We start from the raw sequence: 17,700 nt of genomic DNA, 5'->3' as shown, positions 1-17,700 counted from the left end.
CAATGGCCCTTGTATAGTGAAAAATGGCATTAGAATCTATGTATTGCAATTCACTTTTTGAATGCAAAATCTTTGGTTCACTTTTGAATGTTAATGCTTATTGTTTCCTATTGATGCTATTGGACAAATCTGACCCTACATGACCTCACAAATGTGTTCAATGGATATTTTAAGTAGCAATAACACATTAAACTCAATAGAGTTGGTAACAACAAGAGCAAGAAATTTTACATATAATTAGATTGAGAGGAAAGGAAAAAGCAAAGAGAGTGGTGTTGTTGTATCCAACGGCCTCAATATCACAATCTACCACACCAAATACACCTTTGGATGAAGAAGTAGGTTATTGTGCCCACTGAAATTGATTGTAACCCACCATCTAGGTAAGGATAAAGAAGGAACTTACAAAGCATCATGATGGTATCATCAATACAGAGAACCATCATGCATGTTTGGCTACCTTTGCAGACCATGTATGCACGGGGGATATGAAACTTATTAACCTCTTGACTATCTAATATATAACTACTCACCATGCATAGGATTGCCCACCTTACACGTGTATGGCCCTAGTCACACTATACATTGACCCCTATACTTCCTTTGCATGCTAGAGGGGACAAATAGCTATGTTTTTTTTTTCAAGTAATCCAAATAGAAAAATATATATATTTATTTTAATCTTGTTTGAACATCAATGTAACAAATGCAACATATTCTTAACGTTTTTAAAGTGCCTTTGGATCTAGAATTAGGATATTATTGCAACTTGTTCTGTTGTTTATGTATGACATATGGATCTAGAAATACAAAAGCTCTATTTAACGTTTTGTCCTTGTTTGGATATCCTAGTAATGATTCTCAAATTATTCTTCCATTGTCGTGTATGTTGGGGATGGCATTCTAAACACCAAGAAAATCTTTTTGACATTTCTATATAACTTCATTGATAACGTTCCTTTTTTCTTCCATAATAGGTTTTGTCTTTTATTAATCTATTCTTCATTCTTCTCGGCAAGGTAAGCACAATGGGCACATAAGCCATACTAGCGAACACTAGATGGATCAATGCGTTGATTCGTGACTTAGCACTAGCAACTACTGAAGCAATGAGCATATACTCTAGTGTTGAAATGGTTACCAAACATTGAGATTGGTAGGGTATAAGTCAAAATCCAAACCAATGCACTTTGGAATGAATTCATGGGAAACATTAAAGATGTGTTTAATCGTTGAAACTAACTTTTTTCCACATTTAAATGTTTCCTTATCTATTGTTTTTGGTACTTTATAGGGCTTATCTTAAACTTGTTCCTTCTTGTAGTGAACTCATTTGAGAGTACAAGTGAATGCATGAGATTGTTGTGATCTACACGTGATTTGTCTTGTTTGCAACTAATCATTGTCAGTTCTTGCTTCCATGCCTAACTATGAATTGAAATCAAATGGTGCCAGTGTACCGTCTCGTTTGGCTTCAATGGTACACATATTTGAGAGAGACAGAGAGAGACAGAGAGGGTTGAATTGATCACATGATTTGCTCGAGATAGCACATAGTGTTTTTTTGGCTCTTGTCTTCGTGATGGTGTTGTCGACCATGGGGATAGGGGAAATAGTGGGGGGTGCTTATAAGCTTTTAGGAGAGTTTTAATTTCAAATGCTTATACATAACATAGCTATAAAAAGAAGTTTTTCATAGACGAAACAAAAATAACTAAATTACAAATATAAATCCAAATAAATACTAAGAATACAGGTAATATTGGAGCATTAATTACAAAAACAAAACAAGAGAAGGTTTCGAACTCATATTATATATATATATATAAATTCATTTTTACATATTTATGAGGCAGCTGAGAAGTTGGTTGGCATCATTTATCACCTCTCTCTCTCTCTCTCTCTCTCTATATATATATATATATATTTTTTTTTATTTATTTATTTATTTATTTAGTATTTACAATAAGGTTCACCCAAATTGGCCTATGGCCTACTACCAAAGTACAAAAGCTCATGGGGGTAAAAGTGACCGATTATCACAAAGGCCTGAATGGAACCATGAAAAGAACAAAAACAAATAAACGTCAAGAAAGTGTGCAATCACACATAGAGTTCTCAAAAGGTCCATTAGAGTATATGTGTAAGAAGACACAAGTGGGTGAGGAGAGCCAACTTCGAGAAGCCCATTGAATCGAAAGCAACATTCAAGGTAGAAAGCCAATGCACCAAGTGTGGTAACAACGCGTGAAAGGATGTATACAACACGAGAGGACGATATGTACAGGGAAGGTGAGACAACTCTTTGAAAGTTGGTTGGAATGCGAAAAAGGGGGGTGTGGGTGCTCGACAAAAGCGATCGACACCAAAATGTGTGAACAAAGAGTTCTAGAAGGGAACAATATGATAGAACACTTTGCCTCAAAGCCAAGTAGTGTCTACCTCAAAAGGTAACTAGTGTCTGTGTCAAAGGCAACTAGTGTCAATAACATGTTATAATCATCATGGTGGGAAGTGAAGAGATGAGGATCATGCCTCGTCCTAGTCTTCGGGATACTTCATTAGGTATAAACTTGTGGTCCTTTATTTTACTTCAAGGCAACTAGTGTCAATAACATGTTATAATCATCATGGTGGGAAGTGAAGAGATGAGGATCATGCCTCGTCCTAGTCATCGGATACTTCATTAGGTATAAACTTGTGGTCCTTTATTTTACTTCATGAGCCGCAAGTGTGTGGTCGGAACTTGGGCACAATATGTACAAAGTTTGTGGTCGGAACCTTCGACGACGCTCGTGTTGTCATCTTCTGTCATTTTATTTTATTTTATGTTAATGAGCCCACCATAATAAATATAAACAAAAATAAAATAAAATAAAAAGAGAACAAAGAGGAAACTGTCTTTTAAGTACCTTCACATACATATGTATTATGTATGTACACACTACTACTACCTATGGATATCACTTGCTACTAACCATAACCATGGCCTCTCCATATTTATTATTAACCAACATAACATCAAAAGATGAGCCCAATCTATATCCCTATATATACATAATAGTCAAGCTCAAGATAATAACAAATTAGAGTGGTCAATCTATATGTGCATATATGTCAAGGTCAAATCTGAATAACAACTACAAGAGCTCGTCAATCTCTCTCCCTTTCTCCCTCTCTTGACACAACCCAAAGGAAAGGCTACTTTCAATTCAACAAAAACACTTCACATGGGTGAAGAAGCCATGGCCCAACATGAAGGAAGAAACAATGGAATTGTAAAGAGAGTGATCATCTCGCATTTGGATGGAACACTCTTGCGATCCACGAGCTTCTTCCCTTACTACATGCTAATGTCGCTCGAGGCGGGGAGCCCACTCCGATCCTTGGTCCTCCTCCTCCTATTCCCTCTCATGTGGCTGCTCTCATTCGTGTCCGAGACATTACCGATACGCATCCAGATCTTCGTGTCCATCGCGGGGCTGAAGCAAGCCGAGGTCATTGCCGTGTCGAAGGCCGTGCTCCCCAAGTTCTTCCTCGAGGACCTTGCGCCGGGGCCCTATAGAGCTTTCTTGCATGGAGGGACCGACAAGTATGTGGTCACATCTCACCCACGGATATTCGTCGAGCATTTCGTCCGGCACCACTTAAGTGTGAAAAGGGTGTTTGCGACCGACGTGGAAGTCACACGAGACGGGTTTTGCACCGGCCGTGTCAATGCCAAGTCGGGGGTACTTGATGAATCCGGAAAACTGATGCTAGTCAAGCAAGCATTCCAAGAGACCCGGGGGCAGCCCAGCATTGGGCTATGCAATAGTGCCCACAAGCACACCTTCCTCTCATGTTGCCAGGTAAAGTAAGACATCCCATAATTTGGATGGAGGTCTTGTTAATGTTAATGCAACTACTTATATCACACTCAATCCTTCCCGCGGGAACGTAAGTTCCGGGGTTTCTCGATTGTTTGGGATACTTTCTCTCTAATTGAGTTGTATGTATGTTCTTTAGAGTAACATCCACAATCGGGATACTTTTTCTCTAATTATGTGTTGTATGTATGTTGTTTAGAGTAACATCAGTGTTCGCTATAAATTCACGCCATTAAGGTTCGCCCCAAGTATATCAGTAGAATCGCTATAAATTCGTGGAATAAGTTTGTCCCAAGTGATTCCGTAGGATTGCCCCGGAGAGACCCACAATCATGTTTTTGTGAGTATAGAAAGTGTTAGGATACACTGATAAACAAGTGGGTTTAAAACTCTAGACTTAACTTGAAAAAGCCCCCCTCTTTGCAAAAAAGAGCCAAAGCATTGTTAAGAATATGTGTGATTTGTATCACCTATGCATATCTTCATGTATGTGTGTTTATCAAGAGAAATTTCATGTGATTTTGATATTGGGGAGTTTTGTTGGTTTTTGTGTAATGCAGGATGTCATTAGTATGTCCATACCAAGCCATGACACGGTACCAAAGGAGGAGTATGTGAATCCCTTGGTCTTCCATGACGGGAGGCTCGTGATGAGACCCACGCCATTTGTGTCGCTCGCAATCTTCTTGTGGATGCCGGCTGGCATTGTTCTATTTCTCATCCGAAACATGATCGGCATATGCCTACCAAAAGAAATGTGCTTCCCACTCATCTCTTTGTTCGGGATAAAAGTGAGGGTCAAAGGTGCCCCGCCCTTGCTTCAACGAGAACTCGCCTCCGCCGGGGGGACCGAAAACATAAACCAAGAAGGTGCGATCTTCGTGTGCACACATCGGACCCTTGCGGACCCCATCTTCTTGTCCATCGCATTGCGCCGCAAGGTCCGAGCTATGGCCTATAGCATAAGCAAGGTGTCCGAGTACATGTCCCCCATCCCTGCTACCCGGCTCACGAGAAACCGTGAAAAGGACGCGAGGATCATCGACGAACTCCTCCACAAGGAAGATGTTTTTATATGCCCCGAAGGCACTACATGTAGGGAGCCCTTTTTGTTGAGGTTCAGCCCTTTGTTCGCCGACATGACCAACAATGTCGTGCCCGTCGCGCTGAATGTTAAGATGAGCATGTTTCAAGGCACGAGCGTGAGGGGTTATAAGGCGCTTGACGGCATCTTTTATTGTTTGAACCCAAGGCCCTCGTACGAAGTGATATTTCTCGACCCCCTACCCATGGACAAGCTCCGGACTGAGGGGAAGTCGGCCATCGAGATCGCAAACATGACACAACGGTTGCTTGCTGACAAGCTTGGCTTTCAATGTACGAATTATAATAGGAAGGACAAATACAATATGCTCGCGGGGAACGATGGGATTTTCTAGATGGAAAGAATGTCCTCTCGATCAATCCTTTGTTCTTTTTCTCAAGCATTGAGCATGTGTCATCACTATTGTTCTAGTAGACATTTGTTGTTAAAAATGAGGATATCCATTTGCCCTTAATTTCAATATTGCCATCTAAAAACGCCTTTGCTAACCTACCATGCTACTTGTAAAGTCCGATTCGTTTGATCCCGATGAAGATAATAAAGTAGGCTTTGATATTACTTGTGCGCTCGTCATAAAAAGTCGGAAAGACGATATCTAGTTGTGTATATACGTACATGTTTAAAAATAGACATTTTCTATTAAACAGCTATGGACTCATCTTCCTTTCATCTTCCTTTCATCTTCTCCGGATACATAGATACATGCAAATAAACAAAACTCTCACAAGTGGTTTGTTTTCTTCGGATTGTTAATGTATGGAAATTGTCCATCTCAACACTAAGTAGATCAAGCATGATGTCAAATCCATTACAATTGTTTGGAACTCTCTTCCGGAATCATTGAGATCGAGCAATATTGATTTTCACATTGAGCTACGTATATGTAGTTTTATTTATGCCAAGATGATGTGTATTAAGTGTTAAATGGTAGGTCTATTTGTTTTGTTATTCTTTGGAAGGGAAAATGACATGTGTGCAAGTCTATAGAAGATATAAATGCATTAATGAATTCCAAAATCATTGTTGATGAGTAGGTGAGTACGAATTTGAAGGGAGGTGCCCACTTGTGTATACATGTAAGTGGTTCACACGCACAGAAATAAATTGGCCAATCATCAATGCATTATTGTTTGCTCGACCAACAAAAGTGTGAAATATTATGATGATATGCCTGTCACCTAGGATGGTTGTGTTTATTTGATATATGCAAGCAATGCGCACACATGATAGTAAATCGCCCAATCATGAATGTATTGTTTGCTCTCGCACGGTAAAATATCATGATGCCATTTCATTAATGAGACATGTAATGAATCATACTATTTACGCCTTAAAAAGAATGTAGATGAAGATTGTGATTCCTTACCCATAGTACACAGTCATTTTTATCATTCCTTTGGGAACCAAGGTAATGTTCACAAAGGTAAAACATGCAAATTCATGTAACGTCTTTAAATTTGTTTCTCATTCGATCAATCTTTCCCTTACATCAATGTAAACATGTTTGTCTTTGGATTAATCTTCTTCCATGAATGAATATTTTTTCTTTTTAAATCTATTTGCTATTTTTCCTAGTCACTTGAGCATCTTTATAATGCCTCAATCATTTTATTTTTGTGACTTTTTTGTTGTTATTTTTCATCCTTGAACAGAATCGTGTTTGTTTCAATATTAACGTAATTATAATTGATATGATTTTTCATAAATAGTTTCTACCTTTGAAAATATTTTTCATGTCCTCGGGGAAGGCATGCGAAGATTCCTTCACTTTGTTCTAGACAAAGAACATCCCTGAAGAGCGGTCCGTCGATTCTATTCTACAAAGTAAAATTCTTTTGAAAATGGAAGTAAATATAGCTCTTGAGATGAATCCTCGATATTGATGAATAGTATGTTAATGGCATGCACTCAACATACGACATATGTTGTGTTCATGGTTCGACATGGTGACAACTATCCATAAATAATACCAATTTCCAAAGACACATGTCACATGTAACCACACTTGCCCAACTAAATGAAGACATCTAACAAAACAAATGTATGACTTTAGCACACACAAAATAGTTGAAGATGGCATTACCCTTCATTAGTCAATATTGTCAAAAAGCTCATTCGCCTTTACAATTTGTATACCAAAGCCATCGATTCTAACTACAAAGAGCAATTATTATTGTTATCAAATCTTTAGCAAAAGTTCCTTTTATCCAATTATTCACATCCAAAAAGAAAAGTATTGATAAATTATCTCACCCTTATTCATGTGTTATTGTCATTCTCCTTTGCATTGTCATCCACAACTTATTCATTCATTGTGTTATCAAAGAATTGGTCTAGGTCAATGCTGCAAGGGAGGTTTTACATGAGCAAACTAGTAATGTGCATGATCTCAAACTAAACTTATAAAGGGTTTCTAAATTACCATGACATCAAGGTAAAGACTTGGCCCACAACCTTAATGTTGCGAATTACAAGTTGACTTGTTGCACCACGCCCCATGTTTTACATTTGCAACCTTTTTCCTATTTTCAGCTCGAGAAAACTACATGTTCTAAAGTTAACAAAATATCAACGGTGTAGCTTTTGAAGCCAACAAATGTAGGGCTTCATTTAGAAAATGTTTATATACATATCAAAAATATATTAGGCGATGTGATGTGTATATGAAATATTCATAACCTAGGTATTTAAATACAGAAAGTGATTGTATTAAATCTCCCTATATCGTATGATGTATCATTTATTATAGACTCCTTAGTCTGTATAGAATTATTTAAAATAGCTAGCAAATCTATATGAAATCATTGTGGGGGCATCTCATGTCTCTCATATTATTGTGTGTGAAGTGTGGAGGTTCAAAATAACCATAAGTTTATATACGTTTCCTATTTGATTTCGAATACATTGTTTGAAACTAGCCTAATCATTGCAAGAGACATTTAGTTTATTTGTTAGGTGAGGTTATGCAAATCAGCCTTGGAAATAGTTTGATTGAAGTACACAAAGATTGTCAATGAGTTGTTCATCATGAATTTCAAAATGTAAGATTGAGAGAGGTGACAAAGTAGGAACAAGCAAGAACATAGGAACCACATAGAATTATTTAAAATAGCTAGCAAATCTATATGAAATCATTGTGGGGCATCTCAAGTCTCTCATATTATTGTGTGTGAAGTGTGGAGGTTCAAAATAACCATAAGTTTATATACGTTTCCTATTTGATTTCGAATACATTGTTTGAAACTAGCCTAATCATTGCAAGAGACATTTAGTTTATTTGTTAGGTGAGGTTATGCAAATCAGCCTTGGAAATAGTTTGATTGAAGTACACAAAGATTGTTAGTGAGTTGTTCATCATGAATTTCAAAATGTAAGATTGAGAGAGGTGACACAATAGGAACAAGCAAGAACATAGGAACCACAATATGTCCTCTATTCATTAAGCTTGGGACCAACGACATTAAGGATCATCCATAGTCTTCCATAAGGGCTAAAGGTTGAGTAAATTGTTGTATGTCGTATAGGAGAATATCAAACCACTTAGACAAACATCTTGTTGTAAGAACCATGTTATCTCATATCATACAAATCAAATACATTATTTTTCCCCTAATCTACTATTTATCTACATGTTGTGTTGTACCTTGTAGGTTGCAACATTATGACTTACATAATGCCACCTTTGAAATTGTTGCAACTTTCATAGTTTGTACATTAAGATGATATCATGGTTACAACTTGAACATTGAATTTTAATAGAGCCGTGGGATGAGGTTTGAGTACCACTTCAATCTAGAGAAAGGATGGTGAATTGATTGGTAATGGAGAGGTTGTTGGGCCCCAAAAAGAGTATACAATGAAAGAGAGATTCATAGTGCCACCTAAACACTTATAAAGTTTCCTAGTGAATTTCACCAAAACTGATTGGAAAGACCAGCCCGCATGATAATCTAAGGGGGGATTTCCAATGCCCTCTTTGCACATTGAGATGCTTAATAAGCACACAATCTAATGTGAGTCGACTTGTCAAACCCCTATGCACATAAGCAAGTCCTTGGATAGAAGTTAGTACATGGAACTTGACCTAGGATGAATTAGTACCATCCTACACATTACTTTGGCCTCGCGGAAACCTTAATTAACCCCCTTGAAGTCACATGTAGATTTCATTACCATCCAAATGCTTCAATGTCTCACTAAACAACGTTCATGCATTACTATAATTATGACCATTTCCCTTTGCCAATATAGCATCCATATAAGGAAATCAATAATCCAACTTTTATGTCATTACAAAGAAATCAATAATAATTCACGACAGGTGCCAACAATACACACTTTTCAAAAACATAATCCAGCAAGCTGCTTATTAAGATCAATTGCACTTGAATAAAGCATAAATGATCAACCAATTTACCTAATTGACATTCTAATTCATATGTTGTTTGAGAAGCATGAGTACGATGGCAAAATTTTATTTTATTTTAACAAAAGATACACCCTGGTATTATAAAATCATAAGCAATACAAAACTTGATGGCTGTTTTGGTGAGAAGAAGAACCCCACCAAAACAAAGCTAATGCTAACCATAAATTCATCCATCCATTCATGAGGAGAAAGGGACCTAAAAACATTTTCGAATCATGGATATTTGCAGCCTCCATGCCAATGAGAGTACGATGGAAAAATTAATCAATTATACTGAAAAAACAAAACACAATCATCTCAAACTAAATTACAATTTCCTCCATGAGTTGGTTTACAAAAATAGAAATAGTGCTTGTTTCTAGAAAGTTTTGCCATCAAAATATAGAAGTAGCTCCTTCCATAAGATGACACATTCAACTCGGTCACAATCACAATAATGTATCTAATTTAAGAGCATTAAAGTTGGACATACGTTGCAAAAAGTGCAACACGTTTAGAATGGCATAGGTCTGTAGGAAAAATGGCTCATTTCATCACATGCATGCATATATCATAAGAGGTTCTCTATATACAAAACCTACAGGAGTTTTTATGTCACCACAAAAGGTTGGGGGGGCCCAAGCCTCAATAAGGATGCTGTGGTCATAAAAAATGGCATTACAACATTGCAATTGTCATTTTTCCAGAATACAAAGATTGAAAATCATAGCAACATCGTTTAAAAAGACAACAATGTTAAACAGAAACAAACTCATAGTACAATTAGCAATTCCAACAAAGAATGTCAAATGTGTTTGAAATCTTTATGTAAAATGTCAAATGATGTTTAATGTCATTATTGCTTACTTAGGGTGAATAGCTATAGTCCAAATTAAGTTAGCATCTGACTGAACAGTGACGACCTTATCTTGGACTTTGTTGCAAACACTGATGAGGCCACCAAATTGCATAGGAGTATTATCTGAAAAGAAAATCAAAATGCCACGAAGAAAATATGCTCAAGGTCAACTATGTATCATACAACGCTAAGAAAACAAAAATATCTAGGAGTCGATTCACACATACCTAAGTTCCACTTTAGACCAGTTGTGGTTGTGCAGGATGAAGGAGCACCAATTGGTACTAGCCCACAGTGTGGGCCTTCGAACTCACTATCAATGTGAATATGGTGGCAGATCTCCTTTACCAGAAGGTATATCATAGATTCATCATTCAACAAGATTATTCGGAGATCCGGGAATGAGAAAAGTACATTAAAATTTCCAAACTCGTGATCCATTCTTCCCCCCATTGATCCTACTACAAGAATGCTCCCTTGTTCCATTGCCTTAAACACATGGGTTAGAAAATATTATTTGCTTTGTTTTTATACAACACTTAGGGAGAATTTCTCTCTTTTTCTCACGAAGAAACACATCTCTCTCTCTCTCTAAGAGTTCATTCAACTATCAATTATTACGTTACACTAACAGTTATCGTTCGTGGAAGAAAGTAAACATCAAGGGAAAACTTCTCTCCTAATGAACGGGAAAGTAGTTTCTTTCTGTAAAAAAACATCAAGGGAAGACAATATTTTTGTTGTTTTGTGAACTTCAAGGAAACCTTTGACACTGCCCCAAGGAGTGAGCTTTGCAAAAGAATGATAGAGATTGGAATGCCATTTGAGTATAGAGCAGTTGTAGCACAATTGTGTGAGCAAGTTAAGTGCCAATTGAAAATGGATAGTGGTTATTCTCATATAATTTGGATGATATGCAACACTTGATGTATTGGACACATTCTGTCAGATCACTGGGTTAATTGTTAATATGGACAAAACAAAAATGATGAAATAAAAGGCAAGGGAGAACCAAAACAAGAGGTGCAAAGCTTGAATGTCCCATCAACAAACGGGTGGAATGAATGCTATGAATCTAGATATCAAGCAGGTTGGAATAATTATTATATGGTCGAGAAATGCAAGCAAAGTGACACTTGAGGATGGAAGTGCATCATGTTTTGCTCATATATCGGTCATATCATGTTTCATCTGCCAAACATGCACTCCCCATCCTTTGCTCACAGGCAGGGTAAGGCTTGAAGACTTCAATGAGGTTGTAAACCATTGGCCTACGTGGGTTTGTTAAGAGTTTGTTCCCATACTTTTCCTATCTTGATCAACCCTCAAGTCTAGAAAAAGAAATCTTGATTTGAGTCAATGGAAGAAATTTCTAAAATCTTCTAAACACTCTGTGAAAATATGTACATCTTTTAACTGGATTTCTCGCATCTTGTCGCAGTTGATATCCCAGCTTTTGTATGTAAATTTTAGCTGCAGAGTGGTGTCGAGTTTTCTTTGAATCTAATTTTAGTACTACCACGCCACATTTATACTGCAAGAGAATAATGGAGTGGAATTTGAATCTATAAAAGAGTGTGTATGTTCCCTGGTGCTTTCATTATAAGATGGACCCTGGTTGAGGATTGGCATTCATTTGCAGGTAGCTAATGGGCCTGTGTCGGGAACATTCAAACACAGAATCAAAAGGTCTGTGCAGAAGAATTCATCGCCTCTTTAAGGAACTTCTTATTCTTCTCTCACAATGTATGGATGGGATATCTTGACTGTTGATTGAATTGTATTATTAAATCAAGACAACTGACTTTATGCTCCTATCAAGGTGTGACAAGCAGTGATTGGGTCACAGCCTGTGCTATTGACAAAAAAGGCTGTTATCACCCAAAACCTAGCGCATTTTCCCTGTTTCAGAAACGCTGTCCATGTTGGATTGACCCACCAAATTGGAGATCTTTCAAAGCTTGTAACATTTTACATGGTTGGCTCACTGGAATATCTGGTACTTGGAATATGATGTTTTCCTAGTGTTCTTCAAGATGAGAACAACGCTTCCAAATGATAACTCTTTGTTTGGTCTATCATAGGCCATAATTCATCACTTTAAGAGACGTTCATGGATCTTTCTTTCTGGACGTGTGCCCATATAGTTATGCTTGCAGCGAGTTATCGATACAGTTCCAGTGGAGACAGCAAGTTAAAGAGGTGTGTATGAATTCATTGCTTCTGTAAGGAATGGTATTTTATTTGGCCATGTACATTCCGGATATCTGGCTTATTGGGTGAGTCCTACAATCATGGAAACTTGATTTACATGCCGGTCAAGGTGTGGACAAGCAAGTGGCCAGGCCACTGCACATGGCAAGGTCATTGCCATGTTATTGACAAAATCAAAGGCCACCATCGCCCAACACTGAAGGTGTTTTTCTTCACCACAGAGATCCTCTCCATCTTTGATTGAGCCATCAATTTGGAGATTGTCAAAAACACAAGTTTCCATCCATCTAAGCTTGCAACATTTTACATGCTTAGCTAATTGGAATGTCTGGTACTTATGATCTTTTACCAGTTTTCTATAAGAGAAAGCCAGCATTTTCAGAGATAACCTCTCATGATTGGTCTCTGATGGGCCATTTTGGCCTCTTACGACACATTATTAATATATCTTTCTTTCTGGACTTGTCCCTACATATTAAATGTGGTTGCGGCAAGTTATTCATTGTCTTTTGAAGAAAAACATCTTATTTTATATGACCAATGTGCCTGTTGGTTTTGTGCTGTTATAATCAAGGAAACTAGATGTATGCACCTGTCGAAATGCGGACAAGCATACAGCCAGGTCACTGCCCTTGACAACATCAAAGGCTATTTTTCACATGGTACTGATGGTGCTGTACCAATGTCCTCGCTTCAACGGTTCAAGTTTCCATCCCACCTTAAGCTCACAATGTTTCTACATGCTTGACTAAGGGAATATTGAGTACTTGGAACTCACAAGCTTTTATTAGTTTTCTCCAAGATGAGGCCACATTTTCAGAAGTAACTTCTTGTGTTTGGTCTCTCAGAGGTCATTTTGCGCAACTTAAGAGACATTATTCATGCATCTTTTTTTCTGGACTTGTCCCCAGACAATACTTGTGCTGGCGGAAAGTAACCTACCCAATATGAGCCACCATCTTAAGAATCATAAGAAACTTACAATCCGACCAAAATTTCCCTGAGAATCTAAATCATAAAATTTCCTTCTTGTGCATTATTAATGAAAGAGTAACCAAAATTTCCCATTTGCAATATAAAAATCTAATCATGAAATTTTATTCTTATACATTCCTGATGATTGACTATTATCATGACAGAATTCATAACCAAATTTCCCATCTACAATTAGAAACTCTCCATTGTAAATTTTCATTCTTATGCCTTGCTTATGATTGATATTAATATTGCCATGCTTAATAAGACTTCAAAGTTTGAAGTGAGCTTACAGTTTTTAGATCAAGATTTGTATTTTGATCTTTAATATAGGATATACATTTATGAAGATCTGTTGTATCTTGATCATATGATTCATCCATTATAATGGTTCCCTGCCAAAAAAATAGAATTTACCAGAAGATAGATTTATGAGGATCCTGAACTGAAAAGTGTAGTTTTCTTATAGAAAAACATAAATTGAACGAGTTAAAATTCACGTCTTTACATGATTTCACACATTGAAATTGCCTTTCAAGTATCGCTGTGAAATCAAAATTAATCAAGTAAAAACAAATGGGACTCTTAATTTATGGCCGAATGGCTGTTTCTCAAAGATTTTGAAACATCTTTTTTGGTTATATCTACAATGTCAATGTTTTTTTAAATTTTTAGCCCAATGTTTTACAGTAAATATGGCTGTTAAGAGTAATCAAGGAAAAACCAATGGGGGCTATTTTATTTATAGGCCAATGGCTATTTTTAAAAGATTCTGAACGATCTTTGGGCTATATTTACAACAATGTTTTTTTAACTTTTAGACAGTAAAATATGGAAGCTCAAAGTAATATTTGCAAAGATATGCTTAAAATTTAGCTCAACATTGTACAGTAAAATATGGAAGTTCAGAGTAATATTTGCCAAAGATAACCTTAAAATTTGGGAATTTCGGAAATATTAACCAAATTTTCTGCAATGCAACCACACCATCATCTTTCACATCAGAGAAATATAAAAACACATCTAAGGATAGCTGACTTGCCAAACCAAGTTAATATAAGCAAGCCATGCTCGGCCATATCTAGGATTCAGGGATGCTAAGTTTACACCAAGAACCCAAGACATTATCATGGTCGATCATATCTATGATTGAGAGATGCTAAGTTTACACCAAGAACCCAAGACATTATGGAGCCCATGATTAATAGATACTTAAATCCTCATCAATTTTGGAATTGTTAACAATGGAACATGGTTTCAAAGTGTTCATCAAATATAGAAGTGAAGTAAACTAGAATAAGTACAATTTTATGAGGAAAAAAATCTGAAAAAAGCCAAGAGTTTCAAGTTTATGATTAAAATATTGAGAAATACAAACTAAAAAAATGGTATGGGAATGACATACTAATTCTTCATAGAATTTTCGGACTTCTGGACGTACTGAGTCTAAATCACCCTTGATAACATCTGGTTTATACCTGTGATAAGAAGGCAGTATATAATGCATAAACAGGCAAAAGAAACACGTAAATAGAGAAAAAGGAGCTAAGTAGATTATTCAGCCTACTTTAAGGGATTAAGCTCAATCTAGATGTTTGCGTGCTTATGAGTAAGAAAGGAAAGATGGTATCAGTGTCTCCTTAAGAGGCATTAAAAATGAGTGCTACGACACTTAACAAGATAATAAAGATTAAATCGAGCAACAAATTTACAAAGTTGTTTTTTATAGTCTTGATTGGATCATTTTCTTTGAAGGTCCTACCAGCTGACATCACTCTAGAAGAGACCCTAAAGAAGGAGCTGATTCAAGAGCAATATAGTGTTAGATTTTGACCAGTATCAAAGTATCGCCTGACTAAAATAGTGATCGTTATCACTAATTGCTTATTAATTTTCAGAAACAATAGGGAGATTCAATTTTTCTAGAAAGGCTTTCAAATTTCTAATATTCATTCATTTAAAAAAAAAATCGAACAACATTGGCAATACCATGGCAAATGGATTCTATGTCCAACAATGAATGTAATCACCAAATATACCTCTAACTGAACCAAAACAAATGTTTCCGAGATTTTTCATTATAGGAAGAAAGATTTTAGTGGGAATCATGGAGCAAATAAGTTTCTCAATGTCATAAATTAACAAGTTTTGTAATAATTCAAAAAGTTTCATTATATGTTGATAATTGCTTCTTTACTCATGCATGCAAGTTTTTATATAAAAGAAAGGTTTTAGCTTGAATAATTATTATATGTTGAACTTGCATAATTATTGGTTATTTATCTTGACAAGACCTTTTTGTTACATTTTCATTAGGTTTATATTGTTCAAGCAAGTTAGTTAATCTGCTTGCTTTAGTTTCTTCCAAGTTTCTTTAATTGTAATTTAGATCTATCAGATCTACAAGAAAAAATGAAAGATCGACATACTGAGTTCTTAGTTGAACAGGATCATCACAAGAAATGTATTTTGGGAGGGAGTCATACAGCTGATTTGCACCCCCATCAGCACATATTCGGAAACATGCTGCAAGGCACGATAACTATATAATAAGAGAATCTTCATAAGAAGTGTATGTTCCTAAAACATAAACATAAAATCAAATCAATAAACCAACCTTTCTTCCATAAAGATAAAGTAAGCAATGGCAATTTATAGTTTAAGATCACAAGTGCATACATATTGTCATTAGAAGAACCACTGATTTCATCAATCTTGTCAAACTGAAGAAATCCAGAGTTATGGTACTTCAAATTCATTTTCGCTTCTTCTTGTTAGTCTGAAAAAATGTTAAAGGTTTATATCATTTCAAACCCTTCATTGAAAAAGTCATTTGAACTCATGTATATCATGGATATACACATTCTACGTGAACAAAGAACTTGAGTGCATAGTCAATTCAGAAAAAATAAATCGCTTTTATTTGAGGAATATTTTTATTTTAGATAATTTGATTATCATACAATAAAGGTAATAAAACTTAAAAAACATCAAAATTTAGTTAAGGTGTAAAAATGTGCATTAACTGCAACAATAATGATTTCCAAAATTATCTTGAATTGTCTATCATTACGATATCATAAGAAAGGCATTGAATCCTTGCATCTTTGATTCCAAAAGGATTTCTGAGGGTCTTTATATTTTCTCTTTTAAATTAACCCGTTCTTTTTCACCCTCTTTAACTATATGGACAAAAATCAAGCAAAAGAGCCATAATTTAGAACCTGGTGAGATCATATTTCATTTTTGTTGCTACATCACATTTCGGTAGTTTCAATCTATTCTTTAACTACAAGAGTAATATCCTACCAGCAGAGTTTCATATTCACCAAAAGAGATCATGTTTTTTCACCATTTTTTGTTTCCATATCGCATACTCGGAAGTTTCAATCCTTTTAAGTTTTCTTATTCAAAGGCATCTCATCTTTCTTCTTTTCGGTGGCATCTCATCTTCCTTCTTTTCAAAAGTTGTTCACTATTTTTTGTTTCCAAATCAAATTTTGATTAGTTTCAATCCTTTATTCTAACGTTCTACATTGATGTAACCCTAATAAAAAAAGAGCAGCATTTCACTTCAGTTATTAAATTCCTTCACCACTGGTGCCATTTCACACAATGGTCTACATTCATGAGACCTCATTCAACAAAGAGCAACATTTCATTCACTGAAGCCAACAATAACATATATACAAGTTCAGGTTTTCAACACCATCTATAATGACATACAGAAGGTAGGAAAACTATAAAATAAAAAGGATATTTACAAACACAAGCAATCCTCGTTTAAAAAAACATGTGTTTTCCATTAATTTCTTGTTTTCGTGTGGCTTACTTGACCCAATTCTTTTGTTTTTGTTTTTCTTACTGGATTAAATTGTTTTTCTTTTTCTTCTTTGCCAGTTAGAACTTGATTAAAATGAATTTTTTTTCTTTTGGTTGAAAACGTGTTTTTTATGATTAATTTTTTATTAAAATTGTTTACTTCTAATGCTTTTCACTTTGCTAGAAACTCGAAAGTTAAAAGTTTTAAAAAGAAACCTAACTAGATATGGAAGTTAAGACATAGAAGACGGGAAAAACAGGGGAGGTAGAAGAAACACACCCATGCACTCACGGGCGGGCGCACATATGTATGTATGCAGAGATTAAGAAGAAAGAAGGGTGGAGATTCATTACCCTTTTTGAGTTTTTTGGATTTCTGGTATATCAGATACAAAGGCAAAACTCTGTGAGATGTGGTGAGCTGGAAGAGATATGATGGATCTCTGAA

At 35.9% G+C, this 17,700-nt stretch overlaps 2 protein-coding genes across 5 annotated transcripts; one reads left to right on the top strand and one right to left on the bottom strand.

Moving 5' to 3' along the window:
* The first annotated feature begins 2,949 nt into the window (after positions 1-2,949).
* LOC147868648 (glycerol-3-phosphate 2-O-acyltransferase 6-like) lies at positions 2,950-5,529 on the top strand. The gene is made up of 2 exons (XM_087321919.1): positions 2,950-3,851; positions 4,430-5,529. Exons 1-2 carry the CDS (start codon positions 3,231-3,233, stop codon positions 5,306-5,308), a joined length of 1,500 nt encoding a protein of 499 aa, XP_087178045.1. The 5' UTR covers positions 2,950-3,230; the 3' UTR covers positions 5,309-5,529.
* Positions 5,530-10,014: 4,485 nt separating this feature from the next.
* On the bottom strand, positions 10,015-17,700 carry LOC147868647 (thiamine pyrophosphokinase 1-like). Of its 4 annotated transcripts, none has more exons than XM_087321884.1 (7): positions 17,607-17,700; positions 16,048-16,209; positions 15,860-15,956; positions 14,836-14,908; positions 13,724-13,825; positions 10,469-10,730; positions 10,015-10,364 (listed from the first exon to the last, which is right to left on the bottom strand). In XM_087321884.1, exons 2-7 carry the CDS (start codon positions 16,187-16,189, stop codon positions 10,246-10,248), a joined length of 795 nt encoding a protein of 264 aa, XP_087178010.1. In that variant the 5' UTR covers positions 16,190-16,209; positions 17,607-17,700; the 3' UTR covers positions 10,015-10,245. The 4 variants fall into 4 exon arrangements, with proteins under 4 accessions (XP_087178010.1, XP_087178034.1, XP_087178018.1 ...); XM_087321908.1 differs by having other exon boundaries at positions 16,110-16,209; XM_087321892.1 differs by lacking the exon at positions 17,607-17,700 and adding an exon at positions 16,740-16,759.

Source organism: Azolla caroliniana, unplaced genomic scaffold (assembly GCF_043228905.1).
Source record: "Azolla caroliniana isolate FFs.n. ecotype wild unplaced genomic scaffold, voAzoCaro1.0.p SCAF_1, whole genome shotgun sequence".
Taxonomy (NCBI): Eukaryota; Viridiplantae; Streptophyta; class Polypodiopsida; order Salviniales; family Salviniaceae; genus Azolla; species Azolla caroliniana.
The sequence above is the reverse complement of the archived record's forward strand: the minus strand, read 5'-3'. Positions and strand labels throughout refer to the sequence as shown.